Consider the following 19,040-nt stretch of genomic DNA (forward strand, 5'->3'; position numbering starts at 1 on the left):
TAGGGGTTGAATCGAATCTAAAATGTATTTTACTTTCAGAATACCAGATATAACTTGCTAACTGCAGCGCTTTTATTAAAACTAGTCGATTCGCCCCTAGTCTCTAGGGGATGACGGGAAAAGTTGGAGAAATAGACTAAAACCACGTCAAGATAGTTATAAATCTTTTCTGAGAACCTATTTTCGAGATCTTAAGCTACAGACAAAGGAAATATTAGTACTTTTTATAAAGTTTTACCTAGTTGATTTTCGTCAGCGTCATATTTATATCTTGGGTCAACCATGTTGTTCAGATCTATACCTTTTACGCGGGTCAACCCATGCGAGCCTTTTCCCTAGATAGATAGATAGATAGATAGATAGATAGATAGATAGATAGATAGATAGATAGATAGATAGATAGATAGATAGATAGATAGATAGATAGATAGATAGATAGATAGATAGATAGATAGATAGATAGATAGATAGATAGATAGATAGATAGATAGATAGATAGATAGATAGATAGATAGATAGATATATAAGGTTCCAAAATACAGGAAAGCTAAATAAAACATCAGAGAAAAAAGTAAAATACACAAATACAATAAAAGATTGATTTGATTATAGAAAAGAAAAGAAAAAGAACAAAAAGGTTTAATGGAATAAAGAGATACTAAGATATAGAGAGGGTGAGAGAGAGCACTTAAAGTAAATCAATTATTGTGAGAAAAGCATTATCTCAAATTTTATTGGTAAAATAAATTCTTTTATTTTTTATATTTGGCGTTTAGAATATTTCATTATATTTAAGTACCAAATAAAATATGTTATTATTTTAGCCGCGAAGCTACTCTATAAATTTAAAATGTTGAACTCTTAAGCAGGCTTTCAACAAGAGATTGGGCTGAAATTTTAACAAAGTAATATAAAAAAATCTGTTTATAAAACTATAATAATAGACAATTTTATGGTGAATTAAATAAAAGCAACCTGAATCAAAAACTATTTTGACTTAAATATTATTGGAAAAAAGTTGATTATTGAACAAAATACATCCAAATGTTAGATATAGATTTGCAATTTGATATAAAACTGATGGATGTATGAATTCAAGTTTTAGATGTATTTATAGCAGTCATTGTAAACATTTTTTGTAGAGGTTTCTGCATTTCCATACACAAATCAAATTGAATTTTTTTAGGTTATCCTCCCAATTATTTCTTAAGCAAGTGAGAAATACTAAATTATTCTGTGGTGCTATATCCCTGAATCTTGAAGTAATCGTCCTTATTCATAAGTTACACAAAAGGAAAATTTAATTTCTCGTATTCATTTGAATCCGGTGGATAGAAACCGGTTCTGATCCATACGAAAAAACTATGTCTAGCATCGTATTATATCCAGTTTTATACGAATATAGAAATGTACAATCATAAGATTAAAACTAGTTTTTTTAGCCCCGAGGTGCCGAAGGCACTGGCTAAAAAACTGGTTTTAATCTTATGATTTAATCTTATAATTGTACATTCTATATCCGCGGAAAGCTGTTTATAATACGAAACGAGTAATAACTATTAACAATTATGTACTCCAAAATTTGCACAAAGTGATATTTAATATTTTAATTAATTTTGTTTTCTTAATTCTTTTGTTAATTTTTAGGAGCGCGGCTACTCTGTAAATGTTGTGTTACTAAAATATCATGATTTCGGACAAACACAAGTGACCACAGAGCATAGACGTCCAAGGGGGGGGGGGTAATGGGGTGATTACCCCCCCCCCCCTAAAATTTTGGATTTTCAATTGTTACCCCCCCCCAAATGAGCTTGAAGGTGCCGTAGGCATCCCCAAAATTTTTATTTTCAAAATTTTACCCCCCCCCCAAATAAAAAAGCTTGGACGCCCCTGCAGATGTTGTTTAGTTTTAATTCAATACACTTGGCTTAAGAAAATATTTTTTCTGGCTCCCACTAATTATCTTAGACTTGACGATTCTCTAGCATGAACTCGCTCTACAAAATCAAGAAAAATGAAATTAGTATAGAATTAAAAGTTCATCTTACATTTTCCAGTATCGCTTCGAAACCGATTATTATCCGGTGAATTAGAATCGGTTCTCAGCCACACTGAAAAATCCTGTATCAGTTTTACTATATCCAGTTTTTTACGAATATAGAAATGTACAATCATAATATCAAAAGCAGTTTTGTTAGCCCGTGCCTTCAGCATCCCTGGTTTAACAAAAACTGGTTTTCATATCCGAGGAAAGCTGTTCATAATACGATGCGATAAATAACTATTCCTAGCTCTGTTTCTGAAAAAGAACAAAATAGCTGAGATAATGGAAAATAAATAACTAATCTTTCATAAAAAACAATAACTTATTTTCTCTGCAAGCTGGTAAAATTGTCTCACAAATTGTAAACTTCTGTCCGTAGTTTCTCGATTGACGTCATATTAGACGTCATATTAGAATTGGAATAGATTAGCCAAACATTGAAGCAGCTTATAGTGTCTTTAAAAATGGACAAATGTTACAACACTTGGCCGAACTATCACTATAGAGGTCATATTAGAAGGAAATATAACGTCCAGCCAAATGTTGGAACATTTGTCTCCTTTTCGGTGGGCCAATATGAGCTAATTTCCAAATATTGTAAAAAGGACTCTTTCTTAGGAGACAATTTCACCAGCTTATTTTCTTTGCCCAACTTAATTATTGAAAAATTATTAGCTTAAGTCACAAAACCTCTACATTTCTTTTAGTTCTATGTTTTTTTAGTAGCGAAGCTACTCTCTAATTCACGTTGTCCGAAACGACACGAGGGAACTATGATGTGAAGTTTGAGTAAATACAAGGTTAATAAATGAGCCAGGTTAATTTTTCCATATGAATTGTAACCCGAGCTTTTTGTTTTATAACTTTTAATCTAAAAGTGAATTACATGAAAATTACAAAAATAATTAAACTAAAAATTCTCAAGATTATATTTGTAATTGGATTAAGAAAGAATGATGTAAAATATCTGTTTTAGAGAATGATATTAAAAAAGATATTTTCTAATAAAAACTTTTAAAAATTAAGTATTCTTATATCTTAATTAAATCATGAATATGTACCCTATTTTTTAGAATTGTAACTAAATTTAGAAATTACGATGAAAAATAATTTTAGTAAAAGTTCATAAGTAGTTCAGCATTTTAGAAAAAAAAACTAAATTAATAAACGAAACACCTTTAAAACAAACACAATTTTTGAGTAGTTGGGACTTACAAACAGACCCCCCAACTGGTTTTATAGCAGCTCTTCTGGTAAAAACTGAATCTTACCTTATTTTGATTTGGTTTGGGAAATAACTCCCAGACACAGTCATCCGTCTCAAAATTACAATTCATCCCTGGTTGGAATATGGTCTCGTATTTTGGTGGCCTGAGAAAAAATCAAGAATTTGAAAATAAGTAAAACAATAGAGGGGGAAGGGGGTAAATGACTGTTTGTCCCTTACCCGAGGACCCCGTGCCGACTTTCAAGAATTTGAAAAATAAAGTAAAACAATAGAGGAGGATGGGTTAAATAATTGTATGTCCCCTTCCCGATGACACTGTGCTGACTTTCAAGAATTGGAAAAATAAAGTAAAGCATTAGAGGGGGAAGTGGGTAAATGACTGTTTGTCCCTTACCCGAGGACCCCGTGCCGACTTTCAAGAATTTGAAAAATAAAGTAAAACAATAGAGGAGGATGGGTTAAATAATTGTATGTCCCCTTCCCGATGACACTGTGCTGACTTTCAAGAATTTGAAAAATAAAGTAAAACAATAGAGGGGGAAGGTGGTAAATAACTGTTTGTCCCCGCCTTCCCGAAGACCATCTACCGACTTTTAATTGGGTCTTTAAAGTCAACCAATAGCGTAGCGTCGGAAATATTAACACATCCAAGTCTCTACAACAGAGTAGAAAGTAATTTGCAAGCAGACGAAAAAGGTCCCCAACAGGGTGATCCAGGTAGTTTACACTGTACATTATATTATATGAAATGTGCCTGATGGAAGTTTTGTAGAAAAATAATAAATATTTTTTTTTTAAATTACAGACTGCTACTTTTTTATGTTTTAGGTCTTTTTTCTTCATAAAATTTTATTATATTCAACTTTCAAATACTTACTTTAAATACTCATAGTAATATAGAGAATCATCATAGTCAACACTACGCTCCACTCGTTCAACACTCCTCCCATCTTTAAGGCCACTCCTCCCATCTTTATGGCCACTACGCTGATAATTCCAAGTTCTTTGTCTATGTTGCCTGGCGACTTCAGGGGGCACTAGGGAATAGTTAAAAACTGCAATTTTTACTAAAAAATAGGAAGTCTAACTGTCTATTTGTGTCTAACGGTTATTGTTAACTGATTTTCTTATTTACAGTGAAGTTTCTGATAGATTACATTAAGGTTTAGTTTAATTTCTTGGAAGATACCACTACATCTTTATTGAAATCGCCCCTAGAAAGAATCAAAAAAACATTTTAACAATCCATTTTTAAGCGCTTTTTCCCCTTCTTTCAGAAATACAGGTAAGTACAAAGTGATTATTTTAGTTTTATTGAATATTCTTTTTTGGTTTTTGAAATAATGAGAGAAGAGTGCTTTTCTCAATTACAATGATACAAAACATTTATATAATTAAAATTTAACTTCTAATGCAGTTTTTACCCTGAAAATTATTTGTATAAATGGCACCAGATGTCAGCACAGATGCATAACTACTATAACTTAAACCAGGTGGCAGCACTGCTGTGTAATTACTGTAACTAATACCAGGTGGCAGCACTGATGTGTAATTACTCCATTGCTGGGTAGAACCATTGGCATTAAAATCACTTGAGTTAATAGGATTGCTAGCTATGTTATTACTATTAATATTATTGCTTGACAATGTGTCTTTTATCACACTTCGCAACGATGCAGGTTGTAAATTAGAGTTGTCTTTGTGACCACTTTGTCTGTGCCGTGTGGCTGTCAGGTTGAACTGGCCGGCCTCCAGGTGAGTTGACCTGGAGTCATGGGTTATTCCAGGTACAAAGGTGACCGCCAGAATGACTGTTATGAAAAGCATCACGATTCTGAAAAGGGAGTATTTATTATTTGTCTTATAAACATATTTCATAACAGCATTATAGAAAACATATTTTTGAATGGGGGTTATTTGGGCAATACATTTTAAGGGGATCGCAACCCCCTTCCCCCAACCCCTAAACAAATGGTTCATGCCTTAATCTTTCCTAAAAGCCATTTATAACATCTTACATCTTACTACTGTTTTGCATAGGATTGTTAAAACCCGGAAAAATATCATCTTGATGTTAGATAAAGGAGCTTAAAACAAATTTATGCAATATTTGTAAATATGAAAAGAATAGATATCAAATATAAACAGTAGGGATTTGAAATGAGCTTTATTTTATCTCTCCGGAAAATCACTATTGTGTGTGTCTTTTTAGAATTTTAGTAAATATGTAGAGCAAGTAAACTTTAGTCAATTGAAAGTCATACTGTTGTTTGTATGTTATTCATAGAATTGCACGTTTTTAGTAAAGAGAGAGTAAGTAAACTGGAGTCAATTGAAATGCCTGACTGTTATGTGTATTTTGTTCATAGCATTGTCAGTTTTTAGTAAAGAGAGAGTAAGTAAACTGGAGTCAATTGAAGTGCCTTACTGTTGTGTGTATGTTATTCATAGAATTGTCAGTTTTAAGTAAAGAGAGAGTAAGTAAACTAGAGTCAATTGAAATGCTCTACTGTTGTGTGTATGTTATTTATAGCATTGTCAGTTTTTAGTAAAGAGAGAGTGAGTAAACTAGAGTCATTTGAAGTGCTTTACTGTTGTGTGTATGTTATTCATAAGAATGTCAGTTTTGACACCTAACTATAAACCAGGGAACGCTCATATTGCATAATTCTAAAATTTCAAATATCATACAAATAAAATAACAGAAGCAAACACAGCGCAGCTTTAAAAAAAAGATTTCTTTTTCAATTCAGTTACTTTTTGTCTAACCAGATAAACGATTGCAATTATAAATCTTTTTCATTACCAAATTTTAATTAAAATAGTGATTCTATATTATGCCTAAAACAGATTTTGTGATAGACGGACTAACAAACAAAATAATGGAATCTTTCTAAAAATATATTATAAAAGATATGTGCATTTATTTTGTAAACAAGATTGACACCATCTATTAGTAGCGAAGCATAAAAAAATATTGATGTTCAAACTGACAAAGTCAGTTATAGAGCAGATGTTCAGTGTCATACAAAAACGAATTTATACGTAGAAAGTAAAATATCATGAGACCCGTTTAAATAAAAATATGTAACAGTATTTTCTAGCATGACCGACATACTGACGGTCCATAGAAATAGTATTCTGGAGCTTTTTGGTAAATTAAAATTTGTCTCGTTTAGCCAAAGAATTCACGTTGCTCCGATTCCGTTTCTTACAGAAGGACGGGAATTTCTTATTATAGAGTAGCTTTGCCAATAAAAAAATATTTAAGTTGAATTAGTTAACTAGGTAGATAAGCTTACAAAATTTTATTATCTCAAAGAAGAAGAAAAATTTGCGGAAATAACACTTTTTAAATTTTATTCTAGAAATTTTCTTTTATTCATTCTAAGCAACTATTTAAGTTGATTTTGCAATATATATCCCTAGTAGTTTTTACCCCTTTTCGGTCAGATTAGAAATCCACAGTCACTAGATTTCAGATTTAAATCTGTCTCAATATGACTCTTTGTTACCAAAGTTCAGATATGACAAAATTTGACCAAAGTTCAGATTTCAATCTGAAATTTAGTGACATTATGTCAGGTTATTTTCTAATTTTTGGCAATGCAAACAAATCTGACACAATATCACCAAAAGTCATATATGACATTTAGTGACATAGAGTCAGAGTTGAGAAAATTACCTAATCTGACACATTATTGCCAAAAGTCATATATGACATTTAGTGACATAGAGTCAGAGTTGGGGAAATTACCTAATCTGACACAATATCACTAAAAGTCATATATGACATTTAGTGACATAGAGTCAGAGTTGGGGAAATTACATAATCTGACACAATATCACTAAAAGTCATATATGACATTTAGTGACATAGAGTCAGAGTTGGGGAAATTACCTAATCTGACACATTATTGCCAAAAGTCATATATGACATTTAGTGACATAGAGTCAGAGTTGGGGAAATTACCTAATCTGACAAATATCACTAAAAGTCATATATGACATTTAGTGACATAGAGTCAGAGTTGGGGAAATTACCTAATCTGACACAATATCACTAAAAGTCATATATGACATTTAGTGACATAGAGTCAGAGTTGGGGAAATTACATAATCTGACACAATGTTACTAAAAGTCATATATGACATTTAGTGAAATAGAGTCAGAGTTGAGAAAATTACCTAATCTGACACATTGTTGCTAAAAGTCAGATATGACATTTAGTGACATAGAGTCAGAGTTGAGAAAATTACCTAATCTGACACAATATCACCAAAAGTCATATATGATATTTAGTAACATAGAGTCAGAGTTGAGGAAATTATATATCTGACACATTGTTACCAAATGTCATATATGACTTTTAGTGACATAGAGTCAGAGTTGGGGCAATTACCATATCTGACACATTGTTAACAAAAGTCAGATATGACATTTAATGACATAGAGTCAGAGTTGGGGCAATCACCATATCTGACACATTGTTACCAAAAGTCATATATGACATTTGTTGTGACATAAAGTCAGAGTCTGGGCAATTACCAAATCTGAAACATTGTTAACCCTTACAGATTGGCCCCAATTCTCACCTTAAAAGGCCCCCCCCTCCTCCTCTATCTTGGCTTCTGTTACAGATAGAGACATAAAAAAAAATTTCTGGTGGTTCATGTGCATTTTTAAAGAAAATTACTTTTTCTAGTTATAGCGGTATGACCACTCCATAGCTGCTTTTTAGCAGCCAGCAGCTAAATATTAAAACAGCTGTAGAGCTGCCAATTTTAAAGCTAGGATTACCAAATTTTAGGTGGAATTTTAATTTTTTTAACAAACAATTAACTTTTTTTACAATGGCCGAAAAACAGCAAATAATGTACCCGCGACCGTGGCTCAACACGTAGCGCATCCGCTCGTCGTCGGGAAGGTGATAGGTTCGAATCTCGGGCCGACACCACGTCATAACTAAAGACGTTAAAAATGGTTCCTACTGCTGCTATGTCAGATGCGCGACATAAATAGTTAGAGTAGGGGGAATGCCTTGGCCCAAAACAGGCGCAACTCGTTACCATGCACAGTTGGGACTTCTCAGACAAAGGTCGTGCATCACAGAGAGTTGGTTGTCTGATGGATGTTACTTAGCCTAATATCCTTGGGTGTTTGGACAGAGAAGGGTGCGTTAGTCATCCTTAGTTCTCCTGGATTGCTGGACCAGGACCTGGACAGTACATCAAGTGGATAAGGTCCGGTACTGCAATCCCGCCCGTACGAGGTAATCTAGGTAAACAGCAAATAATGGAAACTGCCATATTTGGTGGTTACAGCGGTTTGACGGCACCTATTATTATTTTTTTCTGTATCTTATCACAACAAAAGACTAGTTTAAAAAAATGGGCTGGTCTAAGGGTATTTTGAAATATGGCACCTGGCAGCTTACAAACAGCAAAATTACAGGTAGGAAATTGAAAAATGATCAAGAAGTGGTCAAATAATAATGACCTTACTATTCACAGAATTTTATTATTACTCAAGAATTTACCATAAAAATTTTTTGGTCTCTAGCTGTAATAGAAGCCATGATATTTATGATATATGTCTATAGTAAAAGCTGGACAAAAACCGGTCCTACAAAACAGTCATGGAGCGGTCAAACAGTCAAAACACCATTTTTCTCAGATGCTCATTGATATCTAAGTGTTTGCCAAAAAAAAAAATTAGGTGACTACCTTACACACCACTTTTCTCAGATGCTCATTGATATCTAAGTGTTTGCCAAAAAAAAAAAAATTAGGTGACTACATTATACACAAAAGACATATTGTATAAATTAAGATTTATTTACAATTTTATCTAATTTTGAAGCCACGTAATCAACCCGAGGGGTGGGTGATGAATGCCTCCCCCCCCCCCCCCAACTGTTAAGGGTTAAAAATAAGTATTTTTTGACTTTTCAAGCATGAGTGACAGACAGACAAAAATAAAATGTATATGAATACAGATGGGCACAGGCCTTGGAATCTTCACTAAAAATTTTAGCTGTCTACCTTAAATAACAGCCGAGAAAATCACAGTGTTCCCATAGTGACTGTTACATAATGACTTAATGATGGACAGGACAACAGACAAATAAAGTGAATTTTACAGTAGCCTTGCTACTAAAAAGGGTATTTTGTCAGTTTGTTTGATCAAGATTTTTAGCTTTGTGTCTTTATTCTAGCTATTGTATCTCATTTATAGAAATGAAGCTACTCAGTAATTCATCCGTATGGAAGCTACTCTATTATTCACTTTTTATAACTGTACACCAGTTGAACAGTGAGGAAATGTGATTTTCTCGGCTGTTATTAAATGAAGACAGCTGAAATTTCAGTGATAATTCATATGAAAATTTGTACATCTAAACACTGTTTATTCGTCTTTTCTGTCATTGATACCATAAAAAAAAATTGTCTAAAATTCTTAAATGGACAATTGCTTGTCACTAAATAGGATATGACATTCTTGATTTTTAACATTAATAAGGAGGGAGTTAGATGTGAATCTTGCCCAAAACCTCACTGTCGTATTACACCTTTCAACAGATATAAACATTGAAAATTATAAGATTTAAACCAGTTTCCATCTGTCTGTGCGTCTGTCTGTCCATCTGTATGTTCTTTTGTATGTCTGTCCTTCTGTATGTCTGTCTGTTTGTCTGTCTGTCCATTTATCTGTCTGTTCATCTATCTGTCCATCCATCTGTCCGTACGTTTGTCTGTCTGTCCATCTGTCTGTCTGTCCGTCCATATGTTTGTAAATTTTAAGATTGAAACTAGTTTCTGTCTATTTCTTCGTCAGTCTCTCCGTCTGTATGTTCGTCTATCTGTCCATATGTTTGTAAATTATAAGATTTAAAACAGTTTCTATCTCTCTCTTCTTCTGTCTGTCCGTCTGTCTGTCCATCTGTTTGTCTGCCTGTCATTCTGTTTGTCTGTCTGTCAATCTGTCTGTCTTTCTGTTTGTCTGTCTGTCCATCTATTTTTCTGTCTGTTCATCTCTCTGTTTGTACGTCTCTCTGTCCATCTGTTTTCTGTCAGTCTGTCTGTCTGTCCATCATTATGTCCGTCTGTCGGTCTGTCTATCCGTCTGTCATTCCATTTATCTGTCTGTCTGTCTGTCTATCTATCTGTATGTCTGTCTGTCTCTCCATCTGTATGTCCGTCTGTATGTCCGTCTGTATGTCCGTCTGTCTGTCTGTCCGTCTGTCTGTCCATCTGTTCGTTTTTTGGAAGGACCGTGGACCTACGTGAAGCCATATTTTAAGTGGCCAGCTAGATTCTTTGGTACAAACAGAAAATCATCTTGTTACTTTTATGTAAGGATTAACTCAGGCCCAAACGCAAAAAAAGAACATGATACATCCACTTGTTGTTAGTGAGGAAATGGGTTTGATTTGCTCAATATTTAAAAAATGTACGACGTTTGTTTATTGTATTTACGTGCTTTGTCAACTATTGATGATGTCATTCTTATCTAATTTAAATCCAAGTATAATAATTCATAGAGGGAGTGTACATTGGGATGTTTATTACACTAGTCCCCAAAGTCATTAAAAATGTTTTCTTATTCGTTGGCTACACAACCTTAGGGATTTTTATTAAATTTTGATTGGTTGGTTCATTTAGTTGAGTGTCCAAAGGTTTCAAACACTAATTGTAATCTACAGAAAGAGTATTTTGTATATCTTCATTGGGGATGTACATCAATTTATCAGCCATTGTCTTGTCCCTGTTGATTATAAAACTTTGAGAAAAGTACCGAAAGCGAATAAGAAAAAATTGAATATACAGGGTGGGGCAAATAAAACCGGACATTTATCACACGGCCATAGCTCCTAAACTACTTGACCAGTCAGGACGTTTGACCCCACTTTAAAAAGCTTAGGTAATGACCTTTATGCCAATAAAAATTTTTGGACGATGTAGGACATGTACTCCGAGCTGGCCGCGCACATGTTTAACAAGGGGGATTATTGAACTGGGCTTTAGAGTCTGTATGTTCGTTCATACATTATTGTTAATTTAGGCATGTTAGAATTGTCCTATAAATTTCAAAGGTTTCACGGTTTTAGTGCTCAAGGTATCCTGAGTGAAGCGCCACTTTTTACAATTTTTATTGGGAGAAGACAATGTAGTTTAATTGATATATATCCCAAACGATACTAAAATTTATTTATTGCAGCGTATTATAGACATCATTCTGCGGAAAGTAAATTTGAAAATTATAGGATTAATTTCGGTTTTGTTAACCCTGAGGAGCCGAAGTCCTAGGCTAACAATTCTGAAATTGTTATTATAATTTTTTATTTTAATATTCATATGAAATTGTCTAATTCATAATAATATACATATTTTTCCAGTATGGCTTTGAACCGGTTTTATTCCAGCGGATATTAATTGGTTTCGAAGACATACTTAAGATAAACTTATCCCTGTTGTAGATTAAAATTATTGGTTGGGCACTACTTGTTCGGAACCAACCAATCAAAATTACATAAAAGTACCCAAAGCTAACTATTGAGCGTTGGTGGTAATGAAACATTGAGTACCTGTATGTGTATAAATGTATAAATGTGATTTACTTTTTTATGATCCCTACATCTATATGGGTATGGTTGGTCTACAAATTGTAACATTAAATAAAAAAATGTTTTGATTTATAAGCAAAGCTTTCTACATGAAGAGTTGGAAGGGATTAAATTTCACTGGTACCTAAAATTGTATAACCTTTGGATGCCTTATTATATATATTTGGTTAATTTTATTTAATCTGAATTGGTTGGTACAAACATGTAGTGTCAAAACTTTTCCACTGATTATTTTAATCTACAAAAAATGTTCTGTTTTTAAAAGCGAAGCTTTTCTATAATTAGGGTCGGTCCGTCCGTACGTCCGTCCGTCCGTCCGTGACGGATAGCTATTTTCGTTAATTTAGACATGTTAGAATTGTCCTATCGATTTCAAATTTTGCATGGTGATTCCTTTAGTAGTTAGGTACGATTTAGAAAGCGTAGCAACTCTATAATCATTACCAAAATGTCCGTACGTCCATTTTAAACCTGTTGATTTTTTAAATTTTTTAAATAGCTTTTTTCGTTAATTTATGCATGTTAGAATTGTCCTATCGATTTCAAATTTTGCATGGTGATTCCTTTAGTAGTTAGGTACGATTTAGAAAGCGTAGCAACTCTATAATCATTACCAAAATGTCCGTACGTCCATTTTAAACCTGTTGATTTTTTAAATTTTTTAAATAGCTTTTTTCGTTAATTTATGCATGTTAGAATTGTCCTATCGATTTCAAATTTTGCATGGTGATTCCTGTAATAGTTAGGTACAAGTTAGAAAGCGTAGCAACTCTATAATCATTATCAGAATGTCCGTACGTTCATTTTAAACATGTTGATTTTTTTTTTACATTTTTAACAACAAATTTGTATGTGACCTAGGTATCCGATTGGTCTGATTTTTGGTATACTGATTCCTGAGACAACAAAGTACAATATTTTAAGCGAAGAAACTCTATAATCAAGTCCTAAAAATGTCTAATGTCTATAATCATTATCCTGTATCAAGCAGTTTTTCAACAAATTTACTTGCAATTTTGCTTTGACTCTTATTCATTCGCATTCTGATTATTCAGTTCTGACATTATACAAGTGTTAATGTCCGTTTGTCCTACCGTTTCAGAGCTTTGCTTTAATGGATGTTGTCATCCTTGTTTTCAACAAATTTACTTACATTTTTGCTTTGACCCCTATACATTTATATTATAATTATTCAGTTATGACACTATACAAGCGTTAATGTCCGTTTGTCCTACCGTTTCAGTGCTTCGCTTTTATTGATGTTGTCATCCTTGTTTTTTTTCTATAATTGGCTACAATATGATACATTTTTTTCCAGTATTAAATCAAGAGGGAAAAATTAGATTCGTATCCACACTGAAATAGTTATTTATCGCATCGTATTATAGACAGCTTTCCGCGGATTTAGAAATGTTTAATTGTAAAATTAAAAATAATGCAGAATACTAGTTATAATATGATACATGATTTTTCAGTATGATTTAGAACTGATTCTAATCCAGCGGATATTAATCGGTTTCGAATCCATACTGAAAAGTATTTTACTAGTCCTACTATACAACTATCTTATATATACACAATAAGTTTGCCTGATATTGTATCATTTGTTGATATGTTTATTTCTTAAACAAGGATGACAACATCCATAAAAGCGAAGCTCTGAAATGGAAGGACAAACGACAATTAACACTTGTAGATTGTCAGAACTAAATTAGCAGAATATTAATGAATCAGTACAAACAATATTGTAAGTAAATTTGTTGCAAAACTGCATAAATAGATGAGACTGTTTAAGGACATTGTTACATTTTTGGGACTTGTTTATAGAGATGCTTTGCTCATAACATTTTACCTTGTTGTATTAGAAATCAGTTTTTAAAAAATCAAAAGAATCGGATAATTTTAGCATACAAAAATTTGTTGTCAAAAAGTTAAAAATCGACATGTTTCAAATGGACGTACGGACATTCTGGTATTGATTATAGAGTTGCTACGCTTTCTAAATTGTACCTAACTACTACAGGAATCATCATGCAAAGTTTGGAATCGATAGGACAATTCTAACCTGTTTAAATTAACGAAAAGATCTAGCTCTCTGTGACGGACGGACGGACTGACCCTAATTATAGAAAAGCTTCGCTATTTATTATGTGTTTTTATCATCATTGTAGTCCTATTATCTAAGTAGTAAGCGTTTTTTGTCTGTCCCAAAGGATCTTGCTAACCGCTGAACCGATATTGTTTTCCTTTACAGTGAAGCTTCTAGAGGCTTCTAGGGGCGTAACCGCTAGTGTAATAATAAATTAATAATAAAACTGAAACAACATATAATATTTGAATTTTAAATTGACTTATCCCTTTAGACATTTTCTCTCTGATTATGATATACCTTTGTTCCTAAATGGGGGTTGGGACTGAAAAAAGGGAGGACTAAGACTTTAGTATATATGTGACCTTCGTCGCATGAACTACGAAGCGAGCCGTGTGATATGTGTTTGTGTTAAAAGTAAATGTTATATAAATGTTAAACAAAAATATGAAAACAAAGTTATCAATTGATTTTTTTTGCAGTTACATGAAAGATATTTTAGCAATAATAATCTCGACATTGTATGATCAATATAATGAATATTTTTTGAATATAAAAATGTCGTGGTTTTTAATGCTAAATCATAAATCACCATTTTACCAAAGATCAAAAATAATAATAAACAAACAAACTAAAAAGAAATCAAAGTGCAATTTTTGAAAGAATCCTAAGGTTAGAATTTTATTACTTTGTTTTATTTTATTAATTTAATATTTATATTTGCGGGAATTTTTATATAATAATATGATATCAACCCAAACATTTAGTAGGGTATAGTTATGAGGAAATGGGACGAGTATTACAAGATTAAATTCGTAACCATGGAGAAGTGGGGAGGGGGGGGGGGCTTGTTAAGGACCTGGTATTATAAGAAATAGATATAAAGCTGGTTCTACAATGCATTTGAACGCATTATATGATTAAAACTAGCTCTGAGATGCCAAACACGTCGGCTAACAAAACTGGTTTTAATATTATGATTATACATTTTTATATTCGTAGAAAACTGGATATAATACGCTATGATACATGATTTTTAAGTATGGTTGAGAACCGGTTCTAATCCACTGGATATTAATCGGTTATGAAACCATACTGGAATAGTTATTTCTCGTATCGTATTATAAACGGCTTTCCGCGGATATAGAATGTACAATAATTATAAGATTAAAACTAGTTTTTTTAGCCCCGAGGTGCCGGAGGCACCGGCTAAAAAAACTGATTTTAATCTTATGATTGTACATTTCTATATTCGTAGAAAACTGGATATAATACGATGCTAGACATAGTTTTTTCGTATGGACGAGAACCGGTTCCTATCCACCGGATTCGAATGAATACGAGAAAATAATTTATAATTTTATATGCCATTGTCTTTCCCCTACCTTAAACATAAACTATTAGAAACGTTTTAGAGTAAATTAGATAAAGTCACAAATCTTAATTTTAAATCAAACCTTTTCTATATTGAAGGTAGATCCTTTCGACTGTAACATTTTACTCTGATAATTTTTAGGCAAATTAAAATAGCAATATTGATTTAATTAAAAATAGTCTAAAATCATGATTAAACAAAGATCGTTTTTCTGGCTTTATGCTTAAAACTTACATGATGCATATCTATGAGCAAAGCTTTAACATTAAAAAAAATTTCTATCTGCTCATGTACTTTTCATGGGTTAATTTTATTATCATCATTGGGTATGTAAATCAATATATCGTCTATTGTCTTATCCCGTAAGATCCTTGATTTATTACCATCCCTAAACAAATAAAATATAAAGGTTAGTTTAGAGTATCTGCAGTAAATGTGTCAGCTCCCATATTATTACCATAATCTAAGTTAAATATTTTTGATTATGTTTTAATAACATGTTTTGTTATAATTAGCTGTTTCAATACTAGGCTAGGTTTTCACATTATTTGTGACCATTTGACAATATGCATTTATTGTAATTATTTATGCAGAGACAAACATTCTAAAAACTAAAATTTAAACTTTAAATAAGAATATATATTATTAACAAGTTTGATAATGTTATGTAAAGGTAACAAGATGTCTATGTATCTGACTTTGTGTACCAAAGGATCTCCCAAACCACTTCACTGATATGATTTTCCTTTAAAGTGTAGCTTCTCATAGGTCCTATTTCTGACTACACCCTCCCTCTTCTGGGGACGTAACCTATTATATAAAGAAGTAATGTTTTTTTTTTATCCGTAGCTTAAGACTTCTAAAGCTATTAACCCATCGAGTCATTTATTTTTGGAAAGCTTTATATTAGTCCTGCGATGGTTTTATACTATTTTCTTCCCTTCCCTAGCTCCTAAATGTTAGGGGCGCAACCGCTGGTATATTTTGAAGTTTAAAGTAATTAAAAGAGAAGAAAATAAGTTTGTTTCTTAATATGCATATACCTAAAATATATATAAATATCAAACAATTTATTACAAATATTATTTTTTTCTTCTCATTAATCTATCCCTACCCAACTTAGATTTTCTATGAAAACAAATCCAACTAAGAGCAAAGTACGCATTTAACAAGAAAAACATTTTCTATCAATAATTTTAATCTACAGAAGGGGTAACTTTGTCAGGGATCTTAAGGGATAAGACGAACACAATTAATTGATAAACAAAATTACCATTTCTTAAGATTAACTTTTAGTTGAAACATTTGAAGCTTTTAAAGAACTAACCAATCAAAATTAAATAAAAGTACCTAAAGTTTTAATCCAACGAATAGATAAACGTGATTTTAAAACTTTGAGTACTTGTATAATTGACAGTCTAAATTTCCCTCTAATATCATAATAGACCGGCCATTGTCTTATCCCATATGATCCGTGGATAAACATAAAGTAATAATATTTAGTTTTTGGAAAAGGAATTTAAATTTAATCTCTAATATCCCTGGCAAATAGATTGTTGATAATATATCAGCCAAGAGTATCATTTAAAGAGTTATATAGTCGACGACATTAATCATTGAAATCGTAAGGAGAAAAGTTTAAATCGATAGGACAATTATATCATGACTAAACTATCCTAAAGAGCTATCCGTTATGGAAGTTCAGACGCACGTGCCTGAATTATAGAAAAGCTTCCCTTTAAAATTTTTTATTAATGCAAAGATACTCTATTATTTAGTGAGGGAGGGGACATTGTGCTAGTCCCCAAAGTTTAACAATAACGTTTTTTTTATTGCTTGACTTAACAGATTTGGGGACTTTTATAGATTTTTATTGTAATCTAATTGTAATTCTAATCTACAGAAGGGGTAATTTTGTGTATCATCATTGGTGATTTACACTAATTTATCTAACATTGTCTTATCCTTTTAGATCCCTGGCAATTATTACTGTTTTTTTAAGGCGAAGCTTTTGTATAATTGGGGTTGGTTCAGCCGTCCATAGTATAATCCTATGGATCTACATTCAATTTTTTCTAGATCTTTACAAGTGGTAATGTTCGTTTTAGGGTTGGGCCGGATATCCGGTGTGGCCGGATATCCGGCAGTATAATCTTTTATATTTTACAACAAAAATCTCTGTTTTTTTAAAATCTTAAATGGCTGTAATTTTCTTATTATTGAAGCTAGAAGAAATTTTTTTTCTGAATATGTTTATCTTTATATAAATTTTATATTAAAAATCTCAAAACATAAATTTTGGCGGTGGCAGCAGTACTTGGCAGCTGCCAGCCTCAAACCGACGGTTGGCAGGTAAACGGCAACGGATTTTATGAAATTGTAATAAGTCATGAAGATATATAAAAAAGCTTAAGTTTAAAATTTGAAATCTTCAAGTAAAAAGTTGCGGTCACAGAAACCATTTAAAGATTTCTGGAGACCTGGAGGTTCAGAACTTGCAGGATTATACCTGGAACCTGAAATTGACTTGAACATCTATATTACATATGAGGATGTACGACTATAGGATATTTTAGTATTAGATAACATGAAATGCTTTGTTTAAGTAAAAAAATATTTTTACTTTTTACCTGAATGACCTTACCAGATTTGCTGGCATCCTGTGCCCGCCAGGAAGGAGGTATTACAAATTTTCAACTCTTAGTTATGTTTTATACCCATATTTCGAAAGTCACTCAGTTGTAGCCCTCTACCTTTTATACACAGAAAATGGGATAGAAAAAAACGCATTTAACCCCACCTCCCCGCACATCCTCCAACTGTTAGGGGTTGATATTACAACATATTGAGGGTAGTAATAGTTAATTAGATTTATTTGCTATGGAGATTTAATAGTTACTTAATTTTTAAGTTTTAACCTTAATTTTATCCTATTATATAAAGTAGTAAGCTTTTTTTTTGTCTGTAGCGAAGGATCTCGCTAACTGATGAACCGATATGGTTCGATATGGTTCTCCTTTTTAGGTCCCAGGGTGGTTTTAGTCCGTTTATTTTTTATAAAAAAAGTCGTTGTAAGGTTTTAAGTTATTTTTCTGCATTTTCATGTCTTTTCTAATATCCCTAGATACTAAGGACGCAGCCGCTAGTATAATATAAAACACCAGTTTATGAAGAATTTTTTTTGCGGGTATAGTCCCTTTCGTGGCAACGCCCCTTAAGGAGCGATTATTCGTATTTTCACAGTAGCTTTCCTCCTATTTCTAGCCCCTCGCAGGGGACTCTAACCTTGCGGGGCCAATTGCCTAGCCCTGCGGGGCAATCACCTAACCAAATATAACCTAACCTAACCTAAAATAACCTATTAAAAGCAATTTTAAAAATACAACGAATCGCCCCTTAAGGTGCGTTGCTACGAAAGGGACTATATCCTTTTTTGATACTTTAATGTGTAGTAATTTGGCCAGATATCCGGTAATTTGGCCGGATAACTGGATATTTGCCGGATATCCGGCGTTGGCCGGATATCCGGTATCCGGCCAAAAAACTATCCGGCCCAACCCTAGTTCGTTTGTCCTGTCACTTTAAAGCTTCACTTTTTGTATGTTACCATCCTTTTTTTCTCGTTAAAAACAAAGCTTCTTATAGAATTGGGGTATGTATGTCCATACATAAATGAT

General features: G+C 32.6%; 1 protein-coding gene across 1 annotated transcript in view; it reads right to left on the reverse strand.

Moving 5' to 3' along the window:
* Positions 1-19,040, reverse strand: part of LOC145315782 (tyrosine-protein kinase receptor-like) — a 112,099-nt gene that overhangs the window by 80,712 nt on the left and 12,347 nt on the right. The window contains exons 2-5 of the mRNA XM_080155870.1: positions 4,697-5,106; positions 4,150-4,309; positions 3,316-3,415; positions 239-335 (exon numbers count right to left, since the gene is read on the reverse strand). Coding sequence (XP_080011996.1) covers positions 239-335; positions 3,316-3,415; positions 4,150-4,309; positions 4,697-5,099 — 760 coding nt within the window. The 5' untranslated portion in view covers positions 5,100-5,106. The remainder of the gene's footprint in view (positions 1-238; positions 336-3,315; positions 3,416-4,149; positions 4,310-4,696; positions 5,107-19,040) is intronic.

The sequence above is a fragment of the Acartia tonsa genome, chromosome 1, assembly GCF_053477335.1.
Source record: "Acartia tonsa isolate MP-2025a chromosome 1, ASM5347733v1, whole genome shotgun sequence".
Lineage (NCBI taxonomy): Eukaryota > Metazoa > Arthropoda > Copepoda > Calanoida > Acartiidae > Acartia > Acartia tonsa.